The sequence below is a fragment of the Physella acuta genome, unplaced genomic scaffold (genome assembly GCF_028476545.2).
Source record: "Physella acuta isolate Inbredline_101_S28 unplaced genomic scaffold, ASM2847654v3 ptg000275l, whole genome shotgun sequence".
NCBI classification, from domain to species: domain Eukaryota; kingdom Metazoa; phylum Mollusca; class Gastropoda; family Physidae; genus Physella; species Physella acuta.
In genome coordinates, this window is record NW_026731794.1 from 480,695 (window position 1) to 501,265 (window position 20,571).

General features: G+C 42.6%; 1 protein-coding gene across 3 annotated transcripts in view; it reads left to right on the top strand.

The window, feature by feature from the left end:
• Positions 1-563: 563 nt before the first annotated feature.
• The window catches only part of LOC131939325 (uncharacterized), a 33,651-nt gene continuing 13,643 nt past the window's right edge, over positions 564-20,571 (top strand). For 2 of the 3 annotated variants that reach the window (XM_059297553.1, XM_059297555.1), the window contains exons 1-13: positions 564-702; positions 952-994; positions 4,307-4,471; positions 4,851-5,013; positions 5,396-5,473; positions 5,701-5,766; positions 7,675-7,779; positions 8,172-8,265; positions 10,833-10,939; positions 11,043-11,191; positions 11,528-11,692; positions 11,867-12,037; positions 12,561-12,846. In XM_059297553.1, the coding sequence (XP_059153536.1) occupies positions 975-994; positions 4,307-4,471; positions 4,851-5,013; positions 5,396-5,473; positions 5,701-5,766; positions 7,675-7,779; positions 8,172-8,265; positions 10,833-10,939; positions 11,043-11,191; positions 11,528-11,692; positions 11,867-12,037; positions 12,561-12,846 (1,569 nt within the window). In that variant the 5' untranslated portion in view covers positions 564-702; positions 952-974. The remainder of the gene's footprint in view (positions 703-951; positions 995-4,306; positions 4,472-4,850; positions 5,014-5,395; positions 5,474-5,700; positions 5,767-7,674; positions 7,780-8,171; positions 8,266-10,832; positions 10,940-11,042; positions 11,192-11,527; positions 11,693-11,866; positions 12,038-12,560; positions 12,847-20,571) is intronic. The other variant, XM_059297554.1, reaches the window with a different exon arrangement.

The window sequence follows — 20,571 nt, forward strand, 5'->3', positions numbered from 1 at the left end:
CATAATGCCCATGGCATATGGCATATGGGCAATTGAAAGATTATTGCAACTAGAATCTAGATTTAGATCTAGACTAGTACTAGTAGTATTGAAGGAAGATCTAGATCTAATATAGATCTAGACCTAGCTAATATATTATATATTATTAATATAGATCTAGATCTATATGACTGATCTAGATCTTCTGATCTTGATTCTTTATCTTATTTCTCGCGAATACTTCCGTTTTCACGGAAAACTAGTGACAATCTTTTACAAGCGAAATTACCAATGTTGTTTTGAATATTTTGTTCTAAAAATAGCAATCATTGTACATTTCCTGGAAATGGGTTTTTCAAGAATATAGATCTAGACCAGCTCTTTCCACGAGACGAAAAAAAAAAACAGCATTTTCTTAAAAAAAATTGTGTTTTCTGCTAGATCTAGACCCTAGCCTATTCTTACTCATGACGCTAACGTTTCTAAGCGAGACTCTAGACTGGATGTTGTGCAGTAGTTTGTGCTATTACATAGATGATAGTAATAGAGCTAGGAATAACTACTGTCTAGATCTAGATCTAGATATAAAAAATTAAAAAGAAATAGTAGGCCTATAATAAATTAATAAATAATATAATAGTAAATAATAGTAATAACTAATTATAAATCTAGTAATAGATCTAGATACTCGTAGATAGGCCCTATCTGATAGGGCCTCACTAGGTAAATAAAATTATTTTTTTTTAAAATTATGACTTATCGATACTTATCGTCTTATGACTTAATAAAATAATATTATAATAATATTATTTATGAAGTATGAAGATTATTAATTATTAGGTAGTGACAGGTGGTTACAGGCAGGTGGTTACATGCAGGTAGTAACAGACAGGTGGTTACAGGCAAAAACCTGTCACGTACATAATTAATAATAATTAATTATTCTTGCTCTTTTCTCTGACTTTATTTCAGATTTCAAAATTTGGTTGAAAAACATGGCTAGTTCAATACAAAGGTTAGTAGTGTCTAATAATGCCCACATATTTTTCCTGCTAGAATTTATTTGTAAAAATGTTGTTAATATGGCAGATGAAGTAGAGTACACATGTTCTGTGACCTCAGCATAAAGTATTTAGGCCTAGTGTGTTCAGTTTAATGCCACAGCAGCCTTTATTTCCCTAATGCGAGTCAGCTACCCACTAAAGCTGGATGGACTAGAGTCAGGTACCCATCAGAGCTGGGTGGACTAGAGTCAGCTACCCACTAAAGCTGGGTGGATTAGAGTCAGCTACCCACCAGAGCTGGCTGGACTAGAGTCAGGTACCCACCAGAGCTGGGTGGACTAGTCAGGTACCCATCAGAGCTGGGTGGACTAGAGTCAGGTACCCACCAGAGCTGGGTGGATTAGAGTCAGGTACCCATCAGAGCTGGGTGGACTAGAGTCAGGTACCCATCAGAGCTAAGTGGACTAGAGTCAGGTACCCACCAGAGCTGGGTGGACTAGAGTCAGGTACCCACCAGAGCTGGGTGGACTAGAGTCAGCTACCCATCAGAGCTGGGTGGACTAGAGTCAGGTACCCATCAGAGCTGGGTGGACTAGAGTCAGGTACCCATCAGAGCTGGGTGGACTAGAGTCAGGTACCCACCAGAGCTGGGTGGACTAGAGTCAGGTACCCACCAGAGCTGGGTGGACTAGAGTCAGCTACCCACCAGAGCTGGGTGGACTAGAGTCAGGTACCCATCAGAGCTGGGTGGACTAGAGTCAGGTACCCACCAGAGCTGGCTGGACTAGAGTCAGATACCCACCAGAGCTGGGTGGACTAGAGTCAGGTACCCACCAGAGCTGGGTGGACTAGAGTCAGCTACCCATCAGAGCTGGGTGGACTAGAGTCAGGTACCCATCAGAGCTGGGTGGACTAGAGTCAGGTACCCATCAGAGCTGGGTGGACTAGAGTCAGGTACCCACCAGAGCTGGGTGGACTAGAGTCAGGTACCCACCAGAGCTGGGTGGACTAGAGTCAGATACCCATCAGAGCTGGGTGGACTAGAGTCAGCTACCCACCAGAGCTGGGTGGACTAGAGTCAGCTACCCACCAGAGCTGGGTGGACTAGAGTCAGGTACCCACCAGAGCTGGGTGGACTAGAGTCAGCTACCCATCAGAGCTGGGTGGACTAGAGTCAGCTACCCACCAGAGCTGGGTGGACTAGAGTCAGGTACCCATCAGAGCTGGGTGGACTAGAGTCAGGTACCCATCAGAGCTGGGTGGACTAGAGTCAGCTACCCACCAGAGCTGGGTGGACTAGAGTCAGGTACCCACCAGAGCTGGGTGGACTAGAGTCAGCTACCCATCAGAGCTGGGTGGACTAGAGTCAGGTACCCATTAGAGCTGGGTGGACTCAGTGAGTCAGGTACCCATCAGAGCTGGGTGGACTAGAGTCAGGTACCCATCAGAGCTGGGTGGACTAGAGTCAGCTACCCACCAGAGCTGGGTGGACTAGAGTCAGGTACCCACCAGAGCTGGGTGGACTAGAGTCAGCTACCCACCAGAGCTGGGTGGACTAGAGTCAGGTACCCATCAGAGCTGGCTGGACTAGAGTCAGATACCCATCAGAGCTGGGTGGACTAGAGTCAGCTACCCACCAGAGCTGGGTGGACTAGAGTCAGGTACCCATCAGAGCTGGGTGGACTAGAGTCAGCTACCCACCAGAGCTGGGTGGACTAGAGTCAGGTACCCACCAGAGCTGGGTGGACTAGAGTCAGCTACCCATCAGAGCTGGGTGGATTAGAGTCAGCTACCCACCAGAGCTGGGTGGACTAGAGTCAGGTACCCATCAGAGCTGGGTGGACTAGTCAGGTACCCATCAGAGCTGGGTGGACTAGAGTCAGGTACCCATCAGAGCTGGGTGGACTAGTCAGGTACCCATCAGAGCTGGGTGGACTAGAGTCAGCTACCCACCAGAGCTGGGTGGACTAGAGTCAGGTACCCATCAGAGCTGGGTGGACTAGTCAGGTACCCATCAGAGCTGGGTGGATTAGAGTCAGCTACCCACCAGAGCTGGGTGGACTAGAGTCAGGTACCCATCAGAGCTGGGTGGACTAGTCAGGTACCCATCAGAGCTGGGTGGACTAGAGTCAGGTACCCACCAGAGCTGGGTGGACTAGAGTCAGGTACCCACCAGAGCTGGGTGGACTAGAGTCAGGTACCCATCAGAGCTGGGTGGATTAGAGTCAGCTACCCACCAGAGCTGGGTGGACTAGAGTCAGGTACCCATCAGAGCTGGGTGGACTAGTCAGGTACCCATCAGAGCTGGGTGGACTAGAGTCAGGTACCCATCAGAGCTGGGTGGACTAGTCAGGTACCCATCAGAGCTGGGTGGACTAGAGTCAGGTACCCATCAGAGCTGGGTGGACTAGAGTCAGGTACCCACCAGAGCTGGGTGGACTAGAGTCAGGTACCCATCAGAGCTGGGTGGACTAGAGTCAGGTACCCACCAGAGCTGGGTGGACTAGAGTCAGATACCCATCAGAGCTGGGTGGACTAGAGTCAGATACCCACCAGAGCTGGGTGGACTAGAGTCAGGTACCCACTGGAGAATAAATTATCTTACAAACTGCCCATACATGTATCTGTCACCTAAACAAATTGCAATTATCTATCTTGAATACTCTTGACATGCACCAATAGGCTTGAAAAGTCTATGTAATCATATTGAATTTTCAAAAAAAATCTTTTTCAATTGATAAAATTATAGTTATATTCTAAAAAATTAAAGCAGTTTTGGAACCTATGATTACACTCATTTTCATATTTTTGTATTGAATATATGCCGTTGAAAAGTCGCCTAAAATTATTTTTTCAATTAAAAAAAAAACACACCTCAACCCCTCCTTGAAGTCAACCGTAGTGGCCAGGGAAAGTAAAACAATAAAAGTCACAACAAGTGTTTTCTGTAATAAAATACACAATGGCTGTCAATGGGGTATAGCCTACTAGTTTATTCATATTAAATAATACAACACTCCCTATCACCCCAACACTCTGACTCCACTAATCCAAATTAAAAATAAAAGTGCTGTAGCTAAATTACCATTATATTACTTGTAATTTTTTGTTTGAATATTTCTAGCCTTAATAAAACCGGAAGTCTTTTTGTACTTATTTCTTAAATGTTATAAAAAAATTAAATTTTGGTTGAAAAATACACTTTTTAGCAACAACTATTGTAACCAGCTTTTAAAGCCTATTGGAATGGAAATGTTTTTTAAAAAATGTACATAGCTCAGTGATTCAGTGCTTAAACAATTATTATATATCACAATTTTCAGCCAAATGGACGTGGATTCAGAAAAAATTGATGAAATTGATAGAAAACTTACAAAAATAAAGAAATATTTAAGTCAAGATAGGAGTGAGACCAAAACAATTTATCTTGAAATCCCATTATTCATGCGGACACGTTTGGCTCATGTCATTGACTATTATTCCAGATGGTAAGACATTTTATTGACATAATTTAATGGTAAGACATTTTATTGACATAATTTAATGGTAAGACATTTTATTTATATAATTTAATGGTAAGATATTTTATTGACATAATTTAATGGTAAGACATTTTATTGGCATAATTTAATGGTAAGACATTCTATTTACATAATTTAATGGTAAGACATTTTATTGACATAATTTAATAGTAAGATATTTTATTTACATAATTTAATGGTAAGATATTTTATTTACATAATTTAATGGTAAGACATTCTATTTACATAATTTAATGGTAAGACATTCTATTTACATAATTTAATGCCTGAGCCTGGTAGCCTGACCCTCTGGTAGCCCTATATAACTTGTTTGATGTCCACTTAGGCAAACAGTGGCAGATGGCTGTGAGAGAAATGATCCAGAGAGCTTAAGGGAAGCAACTAGAAAATTTCAGGAGATTGAAGGCATGATGAATGCTTTCATATTTAATAGCAAAAATCCAAATGACAATGCCATGTTTATGATCAATGATAGGAATATTCTTCAGGTAAGTAACATTCCAATTCAGTTGTAAATCTACTGACTTTAAGGAATGGAACATTCCATTTCAGATGTAAAACCGTAAATATTATCCAAAAGAAAAAAGCAGGCTGAAATCGGAGTCAATGGTGCATAACCAGTTGACACGTAACGCTTAATTGTGTTGGAGGCGTGGTCGAGTCGGCAAAAAGCTCATGGTTGATAAATTCGTACAAAGTCTCGAGTTCAAACCCACTGGCAGATAAATCTCGATCCCCTTCAACACTAATAATTAAGAACGAAGAAGAAGATCCAGATCTGACAATTATTTTAAAACAATATCCCAAATTGTATTTTTTGTTCTACAATGTGTTCATGAATCATGACTGTGTGGCATGTCCTTTATTTAGGAGAAGTTTGGCAAAGACCATCCCAAATTTATGAGAGAAATGGCTCGTTGTCTACAGAATGAGGCCGACATCATGAAGGTCAGTGACTAAATTTGTGCCAGAACAATTTTGTAGCCAGATGTTCTACAGCACTCAGCTAATGTGTTTAAGGTGCTGTTCCATTCTTTGATTGATACATTCATGACAGATTATGTTTCTCTTTTGGTAGTGACCTCTGTCACCTGTTATTGATACATTCATGACAGATTATGTTTCTCTTTTGGTAGTGACCTCTGTCATCTGTTATAAATAATTTATACTTCCAGTTGGATCCCCTAAGTTTGAGGCCCAGTTGGCCCCAGTGGCCCATTAATTTAGTGCAGGGCAGATGTGTAAGTGTTGGCCCCATAAACATGGCGGCCATTTTGTCCACACACTTGTTGAGCTAAATTGTTTAAGCTATAAAAAAAAAAACGCTTATTTTTGTAATGCACAAGAGTATCCAAATTTTATTTTATCCGAATCAAAATTCTTTAAAAACTTTTTTTATTGCTAAGCTTTAAACTATTTCAAATTAAAAAATACATTTCCAAATCATTCTAGTCTGATAAAACTTGAGAATGTAGTGTTGGTTAAAACATTTTCTCTGTAGCAACTTTGCTTACACGCCTGTGTTTCTGTGTTGCCACCCTATGATTAGCTGCAGCAGTTAAAGAGTTAAGCACCTATATTGCCACCAATTAATTAGCTGCAGCAGTTAAAGAGTTAAGCACCTATATTGCCACCAATTAATTAGCTGCAGCAGTTAAAGAGTTAGGCACCATAGCTTATTTTTTGCTTACACAAATATTTTTAATCACTGCAACTTCATTTCTCACCTAAACTTAAAAATAAAATATAAAAAACTAAAATAAGGTTAATTCATTCTTGTAAGCTTTTAGAATAACTGCCATGCCTGTATTTATATTTTAGTGTTCCTTTTAAACTTTTTCTTTTCAAATATATTTTGTCCACATTCAGTTAATGCTGTATCAATATCGATTGATATAAAAAAATATATTATAAATTGAAGGTTTTATTTTCTAACCATTATTGTTATATTGAATTCTTCAATTGGAGTACATATAGGGTGGATTTACTACTGTATAGCTTATATGGGGTGTCTTGTAGACAGTGGGTAGTGTCTAGTGGGTAGTAGACAGTGGGTAGTGTCTAGTGGGTAGTGTCTAGTGGGTAGTGTCTAGTGGACAGTGGGTAGTGTCTAGTGGGTAGTGTCTAGTGGGTAGTGGACAGTGGGTAGTGTCTAGTGGACAGTGGGTAGTGTCTAGTGGACAGTGGGTAGTGTCTAGTGGACAGTGGGTAGTGTCTAGTGGACAGTGGGTAGTGTCTAGTAGACAGTGGGTAGTGTCTAGTGGGTAGTAGACAGTGGGTAGTCTAGTGGACAGTGGGTAGTGTCTAGTGGACAGTGGGTAGTGTCTAGTGGGTAGTAGACAGTGGGTAGTCTAGTGGACAGTGGGTAGTGTCTAGTGGACAGTGGGTAGTGTCTAGTAGACAGTGGGTAGTGTCTAGTGGACAGTGGGTAGTGTCTAGTGGACAGTGGGTAGTGTCTAGTGGGTAGTAGACAGTGGGTAGTCTAGTGGACAGTGGGTAGTGGACAGTGGGTAGTGTCTAGTGGACAGTGGGTAGTGTTTAGTGGACAGTGGGTAGTGTCTAGTGGACAGTGGGTAGTGTCTAGTGGACAGTGGGTAGTGTCTAGTGGACAGTGGGTAGTGGATACTGTCAGAATTGAACCAATTGACCCTGTGTGCTAAATTAATTTGTGAAATCCTCATCTGCAATGGACTGACATCCTTTTCTTGCCATTGCTAAACTTACCACTTACCTAAACTTACCACTTACCTAAACTTGCCACTTACCTAAACTTACCACTTACCTTAACTTTTTACTTACCTAAACTTTTTACTTACCTAAACTTGCCCCTAGCTACCCATTTTTTACCTGTGGCAATGCTAGCATTATTCTTCCTTAGTTCTCAACTACATATAGTTAATTCATTCAATTCTGCTTACATAGTTTAGGGTAACAGTCATAGTATCTTTTTAAAAATTGTTTTAATTTTTAATAATTGGAAATACCCAACTAAATGGAGTTAAATAATGCAAAACTTAATTGTTGCTGCTAAACATTTTACTCAGTTATCTTTTTTTTTAAAACGAAATAATATTTTACACTATTTGTACAACTATTTGATTGCAACAGAAAAAATTGAACAACTTGATAATAAAAGAATTATTTTCTAGGAGCTGGAGATGAGTGGGCAAATGAGCCCAGAGCCACACAGCCCAGAGGACGTGTATGAGGAAACTTCACACAGTGATGATTATCTTAAGACTACATTTATTGATGTAAGGCACTCAAATGTAAAGTTTAGTACAAGCTCACACACACATATATATATATATATTGTATGAGGAAACTTCACACAGTGATGATTATCTTAAGACTACATTTATTGATGTAAGGCACTCAAATGTAAACTTTAGTACAAGGTCACATATATATATATATATATATATATATATATATATATATATATATATATATATATATATATATATATATATATATATATATATATATATATATATATATATAGATAGACCATAAGACAGACTGACCATGAAACAGACCATAAGGCAGACAGATATATTTACTTAATTATTTTTAACAGTTTTCACCAGATTAATTCTTTAAAATAGACCCCAGTTGTAATGAAACGTGCCTATTGATTTTCTAGGAGATTGACACTTACCTAAAAAAGTTGGAGGAACTAGACAAGTACCGAGAGGACCTGAGGCGTTTCAATCCAACCAATTATCCGACAGAAGAAGGTTCGTATAAAACAAAACAAATGGATTCCATGCTTGACTATTTATTGCTAAACATTTTGCTTCAACTCTCTAAGCACAACAACTAGAACTAGACAATCAAAAGCAGCTTGAAGATGGGAATTCTAAAAACTCAAATTTTTAGATGGGTATCTCAAGTATAGTGTGCTAGACTAAAATTGTGTAACTAGAGCAGATTCTTGAATCCATGCATTATCTCATCTCCTGATCTGTGTCTGCCATTCAAGGCTTATCACAAGTGCTAAGTCTTGTACTCAAATATTTTAGACTGTGGTCACTTATTTTAGACTAGACTGTGATCACTAATTCTAGACTAGACTGGACACTAATTCTAGACTAGACTGGACACTAATTCTAGACTAGACTGTGTCACTAATTCTAAACTAGACTGTGGACACTAATTCTAGACTAGACTGTGGACACTAATTAATTCTAGACTAGACTGTGGACACTAATTCTAGACTAGACTGTGGACACTAATTCTAGACTAGACTGTGGACACTAATTAATTCTAGACTAGACTGTGGACACTAATTCTAGACTAGACTGTGGACACTAATTCTAAACTAGACTGTGGACACTAATTAATTCTAGACTAGACTGTGGACACTAATTCTAGACTAGACTGTGGACACTAATTCTAGACTAGACTGTGGACACTAATTAATTCTAGACTAGACTGTGGACACTAATTCTAGACTAGACTGTGGACACTAATTCTAAACTAGTCTATGGACACTAATTCTAGACTAGACTGTGGACACTAATTCTAAACTAGTCTATGGACACTAATTTTAGACTAGACTGTGGACACTAATTCTCAACTAGACTTTGGACACTAATTTTAGACTAGACTGTGGTCACTAATTAATTCTAGACTAGGCTGTGGTCACTAATTCTAGACTAGACTATGGACACTAATGATGTTGCTTACTTTGAAAATGATGTAGCAGCCTATGCAAATTATGTAGCCCACTATAAAATAATGTAGCCCACTAAGTGTAAATTGTCTAACCATCTCTATCGACCTAGATATTTGAATGTAACAGCCAGTGTTTGTCCACCCTAGATATTTGAATGTAACAGCCCGTGTTTGTCCACCCTAGATATTTGAATGTAACAGCCAGTGTTTGTCCACCCTAGATATTTGAATGTAACAGCCAGTGTTTGTCCACCCTAGATATTTGAATGTAACAGCCAGTGTTTGTCCACCCTAGATATTTGAATGTAACAGCCCGTGTTTGTCCACCCTAGATATTTGAATGTAACAGCCCGTGTTTGTCCACCCTAGATATTTGAATGTAACAGCCAGTGTTTGTCCACCCTAGATATTTGAATGTAACAGCCCGTGTTTGTCCACCCTAGATATTTGAATGTAACAGCCCGTGTTTGTCCACCCTAGATATTTGAATGTAACAGCCAGTGTTTGTCCACCCTAGATATTTGAATGTAACAGCCCGTGTTTGTCCACCCTAGATATTTGAATGTAACAGCCAGTGTTTGTCCACCCTAGAAATTTGAATGTAACAGCCAGTGTTTGTCCACCCTAGATATTTGAATGTAACAGCCAGTGTTTGTCCACCCTAGATATTTGAATGTAACAGCCAGTGTTGGTCCACCCTAGATATTTGAATGTAACAGCCAGTGTTTGTCCACCCTAGATATTTGAATGTAACAGCCAGTGTTTGTCCACCCTAGATATTTGAATGTAACAGCCAGTGTTTGTCCACCCTAGATATTTGAATGTAACAGCCAGTGTTTGTCCACCCTAGATATTTGAATGTAACAGCCAGTGTTTGTCCACCCTAGATATTTGAATGTAACAGCCAGTGTTTGTCCACCCTAGATATTTGAATGTAACAGCCAGTGTTTGTCCACCCTAGATATTTGAATGTAACAGCCAGTGTTTGTCCACCCTAGATATTTGAATGTAACAGCCCGTGTTTGTCCACCCTAGATATTTGAATGTAACAGCCAGTGTTTGTCCACCCTAGATATTTGAATGTAACAGCCAGTGTTTGTCCACCCTAGATATTTGAATGTAACAGCCAGTGTTTGTCCACCCTAGATATTTGAATGTAACAGCCAGTGTTGGTCCACCCTAGATATTTGAATGTAACAGCCAGTGTTTGTCCACCCTAGATATTTGAATGTAACAGCCAGTGTTTGTCCACCCTAGATATTTGAATGTAACAGCCAGTGTTTGTCCACCCTAGATATTTGAATGTAACAGCCAGTGTTTGTCCACCCTAGATATTTGAATGTAACAGCCAGTGTTTGTCCACCCTAGATATTTGAATGTAACAGCCAGTGTTTGTCCACCCTAGATATTTGAATGTAACAGCCCGTGTTTGTCCACCCTAGATATTTGAATGTAACAGCCAGTGTTTGTCCACCCTAGATATTTGAATGTAACAGCCAGTGTTTGTCCACCCTAGATATTTGAATGTAACAGCCAGTGTTTGTCCACCCTAGATATTTGAATGTAACAGCCAGTGTTTGTCCACCCTAGATATTTGAATGTAACAGCCAGTGTTTGTCCACCCTAGATATTGAGCAGTTAGATGAAATGGACTTGAGGAACAGAGTGACAGATGCTGTAACTGTGACTGCCCAGTGTGAAGCAATATCAAAAAATATTCATGATCTTCAGACGGTAGGGTTCAGTTTTAGCTCCAACATTGTCACACCAAGTTTCCATTCCCCACTTTGTGGCCAGCAGATGTTTGACCTGATCTGTCTGTCTGTCTGTCATGCAGGTAATCCGGGCCAACCTGAACATGGTGCACGTCTCGCTGCTGAGCTCGCTGCAGGAGCTGCACCAGCAAGTGGCTAGGTGGAGAAATGACGAGGCCAGGTTTAACGTCGGAGTTGGGCCAGAAATTAGACTGAACCCACTCATTAGAAAGTTAGTCAAAATGTCTTGTTACTGGTATCTTTTCTACTCACTACTAGTGGGGCTTAGACATAATTAGGACACTGGAACAGAAAACTTTACCTCCTCAAAATTAATCAGTTTAATATTTTAATTTTAGGCATAGTCTATAAAGTGTGTCATGCATTTTTGTCTCATTTTAACCCCACACTCAATTGCTGCAAAAGTCTAAGCCCCCCCCCCCCCCCCCCCTCTGATTGAACGTTGGAGGTCGTTGATTGATGACACTTAACTATCAGCATCTCCCATTGATTGATGACCCTTAACTATCAGCATCTCCCATTGATCAGATGAAAATTGTGTGTGTAGATTTCATTCTGTGGGAGAAATACTGAAAAAAGTCCCGGACTGGTTTAGCCAGTTCTGTGACCAACAGGAGGATGCTGTTGATGAACTTGGCGTCCAGACTTTTGAGGGTGAAATGAGGTCACTGTTGCAGGAATTTATGGAGCTGGAGAAACTCTTTCTTTCAGAGTAAGTCTTAAGTCATGTAATGGCTGCTTAAGTCATGTAATAGCTGCTTAAAGTCTTAAGTCATGTAATGGTTGCTTAAAGTCTTAAGTCATGTAATAGCTGCTGTAAAGTCTTACAAGTTTTCTGCCTAGTTTGTAAGAAGTGGCTACAAGTTTTGTTCCCCTCCCACCACAGCAAACAAGCTGTTGTCCTCAAACAACCAAATGATGTCATTAGCATTGAAAATGAAAGGGACGTGAAGAAAAAAGAAAAAGACGAACCAGGAAAAAGTGGGAAGGAAAAAAAGAAGAAAGAAGGCAGAAGCTACTGCACAAAGAAAAATCAAACTTTTGAAACAACTGTCAGGTAATTCTCAAACTTTTGAAACAACTCTCAGGTAATTCTCAAACTTTTGAAACAACTGTCAGGTAATTCTCAAACTTTTGAAACAACTGTCAGGTAATTCTCAAACTTTTGAAACAACTGTCAGGTAATTCTCAAACTTTTGAAACAACTGTCAGGTAATTTTCAAACTTTTGAAACAACTATCATGTAATTCTCAAACTTTTGAAACAACTGTCAGGTAATTTATATTTGAGACTAGAACAAAGTTATAGGAGAAACCTTGAGTTATATGGAGAGAATTGCCTTTGCTATTACCTATTTTAATTTCAATGATTTTTTTCTTTTGATTTATTGTAACAGTGAATGTCACTGTTCTTTTAATTATTAAACTTCATGTCATTATGCTGTGGTATAATGAACAAGATGAGAATTTTATATATACTTTATATATTGATGCTTTTAAAAGCATTACATTTTCTTTTGAAATGCAATAACTCCTCCCATCTCCCTCCCCCCCCCCCCCTTACCATTTGAATGCTGACAGACTACTGGGCTGCGAGTGTTTACAAAATCTGGAATTGTGTGGCGCTACACTGGACCTGGTGGCAGAGAAAGATTTGGCCCAAACGACACAGACTGGCCTGGAGTCCAAAAGCAATTTAAAATTTGAGTGGCAGGTGGACAAGACGCCAGTTTATCTGGACGTGACCTTCAAGAATGTCACCATCAACAACTTCTTCAGGGTGGAGCAGAACAACGTCTACAAGCAGTTCTTTAGGCTCATCTACACCATCAGTCTCAGATACAATGGACACGACTATACAGTGGAGGTAGGCCAAACAGACACGACTATGCAGTGGAGGTAGGCCAAACAAACACGACTATACAGTGAAGGTAGGCCAAGCAAACACGACTATACAGTGGAGGTAGGCCAAACAAACAGACACGACTATACAGTGGAGGTAGGCCAAACAGACAAACACGACTATACAGTGGAGGTAGGCCAAACAAACAGACACGACTATACAGTGGAAGTAGGCCAAACAAACAGACACGACTATACAGTGGAAGTAGGCCAAACAAACAAACACGACTATACAGTGGAGGTAGGCCAAACAAACAGACACGACTATACAGTGGAGGTAGGCCAAACAAACAGACACGACTATACAGTGGAGGTAGGCCAAACAAACAGACACGACTATACAGTGGAGGTAGGCCAAACAAACAGACACGACTATACAGTGGAGGTAGGCCAAACAAACAGACACGACTATACAGTGGAGGTAGGTCAAACAGACACGACTATACAGTGGAGGTAGGCCAAACAAACAGACACGACTATACAGTGGAGGTAGGCCAAACAAACAGACACGACTATACAGTGGAGGTAGGCCAAACAGACAGACACGACTATACAGTGGAGGTAGGCCAAACAGACACGACTATACAGTGGAGGTAGGCCAAACAGACACGACTATACAGTGGAGGTAGGCCAAACAGACATGACTATACAGTGGAGGTAGGCCAAACAAACAGACACGACTATACAGTGGAGGTAGGCCAAACAAACATGACTATACAGTGGAGGTAGGCCAAACAAACAGACACGACTATACAGTGGAGGTAGGCCAAACAAACAGACACGACTATACAGTGGAGGTAGGCCAAACAGACACGACTATACAGTGGAGGTAGGCCAAACAGACACGACTATACAGTGGAGGTAGGCCAAACAAACACGACTATACAGTGGAGGTAGGCCAAACAAACAGACACGACTATACAGTGGAGGTAGGTCAAACAGACACGACTATACAGTGGAGGTAGGCCAAACAAACAGACACGACTATACAGTGGAGGTAGGCCAAACAGACACAACTATACAGTGGAGGTAGGCCAAACAAACAGACACGACTATACAGTGGAGGTAGGCCAAACAGACACGACTATACAGTGGAGGTAGGCCAAACAAACAGACACGACTATACAGTGGAGGTAGGCCAAACAAACAGACACGACTATACAGTGGAGGTAGGCCAAACAAACAGAAATCTTAAAACTTTCTCATGTGGTGTGTAAAGGACAACGTCTACAAGCAGTTCTTTAGGCTCATCTACACCATCAGTCTCAGATACAATGGACACGACTATACAGTGGAGGTAGGCCAAACAAACACGACTATACAGTGGAGGTAGGTCAAACAGACACGACTATACAGTGGAGGTAGGCCAAACAGACACGACTATACAGTGGAGGTAGGCCAAACAGACACGACTATACAGTGGAGGTAGGCCAAACAAACAGACACGACTATACAGTGGAGGTAGGCCAAACAAACAAACACGACTATACAGTGGAGGTAGGCCAAACAAACAGACACGACTATACAGTGGAGGTAGGCCAAACAAACAGACACGACTATACAGTGGAGGTAGGCCAAACAAACATGACTATACAGTGGAGGTAGGCCAAACAGACACGACTATACAGTGGAGGTAGGCCAAACAAACAGACACGACTATACAGTGGAGGTAGGCCAAACAGACACGACTATACAGTGGAGGTAGGCCAAACAAACAGACACGACTATACAGTGGAGGTAGGCCAAACAAACAAACACGACTATACAGTGGAGGTAGGCCAAACAAACAGACACGACTATACAGTGGAGGTAGGCCAAACAAACAGACACGACTATACAGTGGAGGTAGGCCAAACAAACATGACTATACAGTGGAGGTAGGCCAAACAAACACGACTATACAGTGGAGGTAGGCCAAACAAACAGACACGACTATACAGTGGAGGTAGGCCAAACAGACACGACTATACAGTGGAGGTAGGCCAAACAAACACGACTATACAGTGGAGGTAGGCCAAACAAACAGACACGACTATACAGTGGAGGTAGGCCAAACAAACATGACTATACAGTGGAGGTAGGCCAAACAAACACGACTATACAGTGGAGGTAGGCCAAACAAACACGACTATACAGTGGAGGTAGGCCAAACAAACACGACTATACAGTGGAGGTAGGCCAAACAAACAGACACGACTATACAGTGGAAGTAGGCCAAACAGACAAACACGACTATACAGTGGAGGTAGGCCAAACAAACAGACACGACTATACAGTGGAGGTAGGCCAAACAGACACGACTATACAGTGGAGGTAGGCCAAACAGACACGACTATACAGTGGAGGTAGGCCAAACAAACAGACACGACTATACAGTGGAGGTAGGCCAAACAGACACGACTATACAGTGGAGGTAGGCCAAACAAACACGACTATACAGTGGAGGTAGGCCAAACAAACAGACACGACTATACAGTGGAGGTAGGCCAAACAGACACGACTATACAGTGGAGGTAGGCCAAACAAACAGACACGACTATACAGTGGAGGTAGGCCAAACAGACACGACTATACAGTGGAGGTAGGCCAAACAGACACGACTATACAGTGGAGGTAGGCCAAACAGACACGACTATACAGTGGAGGTAGGCCAAACAAACAGACACGACTATACAGTGGAGGTAGGCCAAACAGACACGACTATACAGTGGAGGTAGGCCAAACAAACAGACACGACTATACAGTGGAGGTAGGCCAAACAAACACGACTATACAGTGGAGGTAGGCCAAACAGACACGACTATACAGTGGAGGTAGGCCAAACAGACACGACTATACAGTGGAGGTAGGCCAAACAAACAGACACGATTATACAGTGGAGGTAGGCCAAACAGACACGACTATACAGTGGAGGTAGGCAAAACAGACACGACTATACAGTGGAGGTAGGCCAAACAAACAGACACGATTATACAGTGGAGGTAGGCCAAACAGACACGACTATACAGTGGAGGTAGGCAAAACAGACACGACTATACAGTGGAGGTAGGCCAAACAAACAGAAATCTTAAAACTTTCTCATGTGGTGTGTAAAGGACAACGTCTACAAGCAGTTCTTTAGGCTCATCTACACCATCAGTCTCAGATACAATGGACACGACTATACAGTGGAGGTAGGTCAAACAGACACGACTATACAATGGAGGTAGGCCAAACAAACAGACACGACTATACAGTGGAGGTAGGCCAAACAAACAGACACAACTATACAGTGGAGGTAGGCAAAACAAACAGACACGACTATACAGTGGAGGTAGGCCAAACAAACAGACACGACTATACAGTGGAGGTAGGCCAAACAAACAGACACGACTATACAGTGGAGGTAGGCCAAACAGACACGATTATACAGTGGAGGTAGGACAAACAGACACGACTATACAGTGGAGGTAGGCCAAACAAACAGACACGACTATACAGTGGAGGTAGGCCAAACAAACAGACACGACTATACAGTGGAGGTAGGCCAAACAGACACGACTATACAGTGGAGGTAGGCCAAACAGACACGATTATACAGTGGAGGTAGGCCAAACAAACAGACACGACTATACAGTGGAGGTAGGCCAAACAACCAGACACGACTATACAGTGGAGGTAGGCCAAACAAACAGACACGACTATACAGTGGAGGTAGGCCAAACAGACACAACTATACAGTGGAGGTAGGCAAAACAGACACGACTATACAGTGGAGGTAGGCCAAACAAACAGACACGACTATACAGTGGAGGTAGGCCAAACAAACAGACACGACTATACAGTGGAGGTAGGCCAAACAAACAGACACGACTATACAGTGGAGGTAGGCCAAACAAACAGACACGACTATACAGTGGAGGTAGGCCAAACAAACAGACACGACTATACAGTGGAGGTAGGCCAAACAAACAGACACGACTATACAGTGGAGGTAGGCCAAACAGACACGACTATACAGTGGAGGTAGGCCAAACAAACAGACACGACTATACAGTGGAGGTAGGCCAAACAGACACAACTATACAGTGGAGGTAGGCAAAACAGACACGACTATACAGTGGAGGTAGGCCAAACAAACAGACACGACTATACAGTGGAGGTAGGCCAAACAAACAGACACGACTATACAGTGGAGGTAGGCCAAACAAACACGACTATACAGTGGAGGTAGGCCAAACAAACAGACACGACTATACAGTGGAGGTAGGCCAAACAGACACGACTATACAGTGGAGGTAGGCCAAACAAACACGACTATACAGTGGAGGTAGGCCAAACAAACAGACACGACTATACAGTGGAGGTAGGCCAAACAAACAGACACGACTATACAGTGGAGGTAGGCCAAACAAACAGACACGACTATACAGTGGAGGTAGGCCAAACAAACAGACACGACTATACAGTGGAGGTAGGCCAAACAGACACGACTATACAGTGGAGGTAGGCCAAACAAACACGACTATACAGTGGAGGTAGGCCAAACAAACAGACACGACTATACAGTGGAGGTAGGCCAAACAAACAGACACGACTATACAGTGGAGGTAGGCCAAACAAACAGACACGACTATACAGTGGAGGTAGGCCAAACAAACAGACACGACTATACAGTGGAGGTAGGCCAAACAGACACGACTATACAGTGGAGGTAGGCCAAACAAACAGACACGACTATACAGTGGAGGTAGGCCAAACAGACACGACTATACAGTGGAGGTAGGCCAAACAGACACGACTATACAGTGGAGGTAGGCCAAACAGACAAGACTATACAGTGGAGGTAGGCCAAACAAACAGACACGACTATACAGTGGAGGTAGGCCAAACAAACAGACACGACTATACAGTGGAGGTAGGCCAAACAGACAAACACAACTATACAGTGGAGGTAGGCCAAACAGACACGACTATACAGTGGAGGTAGGCCAAACAAACAGACACGACTATACAGTGGAGGTAGGCCAAACAAACAGACACGACTATACAGTGGAGGTAGGCCAAACAAACAGACACAACTATACAGTGGAGGTAGGCCAAACAAACAGACACGACTATACAGTGGAGGTAGGCCAAACAAACAGACACGACTATACAGTGGAGGTAGGCCAAACAGACACGACTATACAGTGGAGGTAGGCCAAACAAACAGACACGACTATACAGTGGAGGTAGGCCAAACAGACACGACTATACAGTGGAGGTAGGCCAAACAAACAGACACGACTATACAGTGGAGGTAGGCCAAACAAACAGACACGACTATACAGTGGAGGTAGGCCAAACAGACACGACTATACAGTGGAGGTAGGCCAAACAGACACGACTATACAGTGGAGGTAGGCCAAACAGACAGACACGACTATACAGTGGAGGTAGGCCAAACAGACAGACACGACTATACAGTGGAGGTAGGCCAAACAAACAGACACGACTATACAGTGGAGGTAGGCCAAACAAACAGACACGACTATACAGTGGAGGTAGGCCAAACAAACATGACTATACAGTGGAGGTAGGCCAAACAAACAGACACGACTATACAGTGGAGGTAGGCCAAACAGACAGACACGACTATACAGTGGAGGTAGGCCAAACAGACAGACACGACTATACAGTGGAGGTAGGCCAAACAGACACGACTATACAGTGGAGGTAGGCCAAACAGACACGACTATACAGTGGAGGTAGGCCAAACAGACACGACTATACAGTGGAGGTAGGCCAAACAGACACGACTATACAGTGGAGGTAGGCCAAACAGACACGACTATACAGTGGAGGTAGGCCAAACAAACAGACACGACTATACAGTGGAGGTAGGCCAAACAGACACGACTATACAGTGGAGGTAGGCCAAACAAACAGACACGACTATACAGTGGAGGTAGGCCAAACAAACAGACACGACTATACAGTGGAGGTAGGCCAAACAAACAGACACGACTATACAGTGGAGGTAGGCCAAACAAACAGACACGACTATACAGTGGAGGTAGGCCAAACAGACACGACTATACAGTGGAGGTAGGCCAAACAAACAGACACGACTATACAGTGGAGGTAGGCCAAACAGACACAACTATACAGTGGAGGTAGGCAAAACAGACACGACTATACAGTGGAGGTAGGCCAAACAAACAGACACAACTATACAGTGGAGGTAGGCCAAACAGACACGACTATACAGTGGAGGTAGGCCAAGCAAACAGACACAACTATACAGTGGAGGTAGACCAAACAAACAGACATGACTATACAGTGGAGGTAGGCCAAACAGACACGACTATACAGTGGAGGTAGGCCAAACAAACAGACATGACTATACAGTGGAGGTAGGCCAAACAGACACGACTATACAGTGGAGGTAGGCCAAACAAACAGACACGACTATACAGTGGAGGTAGGCCAAACAAACAGACACGACTATACAGTGGAGGTAGGCCAAACAGACACGACTATACAGTGGAGGTAGGCCAAACAGACACGACTATACAGTGGAGGTAGGCCAAACAGACACGATTATACAGTGGAGGTAGGCCAAACAAACAGACACGACTATACAGTGGAGGTAGGCCAAACAGACACGACTATACAGTGGAGGTAGGCCAAACAAACAGACACGACTATACAGTGGAGGTAGGCCAAACAAACAGACACGACTATACAGTGGAGGTAGGCCAAACAGACACGACTATACAGTGGAGGTAGGCCAAACAGACACGACTATACAGTGGAGGTAGGCCAAACAAACAGACACGACTATACAGTGGAGGTAGGCCAAACAGACAGACACGACTATACAGTGGAGGTAGGCCAAACAAACAGACACGACTATACAGTGGAGGTAGGCCAAACAGACACGACTATACAGTGGAGGTAGGCCAAACAGACACGACTATACAGTGGAGGTAGGCCAAACAAACAGACACGACTATACAGTGGAGGTAGGCCAAACAGACACGACTATACAGTGGAGGTAGGCCAAACAAACAGACACGACTATACAGTGGAGGTAGGCCAAACAGACACGACTATACAGTGGAGGTAGGCCAAACAAACAGACACGACTATACAGTGGAGGTAGGCCAAACAAACAGACACGACTATACAGTGGAGGTAGGCCAAACAAACAGACACGACTATACAGTGGAGGTAGGCCAAACAAACAGACACGACTATACAGTGGAGGTAGGCCAAACAGACACGACTATACAGTGGAGGTAGGCCAAACAAACAGACACGACTATACAGTGGAGGTAGGCCAAACAAACAGACACGACTATACAGTGGAGGTAGGCCAAACAAACACGACTATACAGTGGAGGTAGGCCAAACAAACAGACACGACTATACAGTGGAGGTAGGCCAAACAAACACGACTATACAGTGGAGGTAGGCCAAACAAACACGACTATACAGTGGAGGTAGGCCAAACAAACACAACTATACAGTGGAGGTAGGCCAAACAAACACAACTATACAGTGGAGGTAGGCCAAACAAACACGACTATACAGTGGAGGTAGGCCAAACAAACACAACTATACAGTGGAGGTAGGCCAAACAAACACGACTATACAGTGGAGGTAGGCCAAACAAACACAACTATACAGTGGAGGTAGGCCAAACAAACACGACTATACAGTG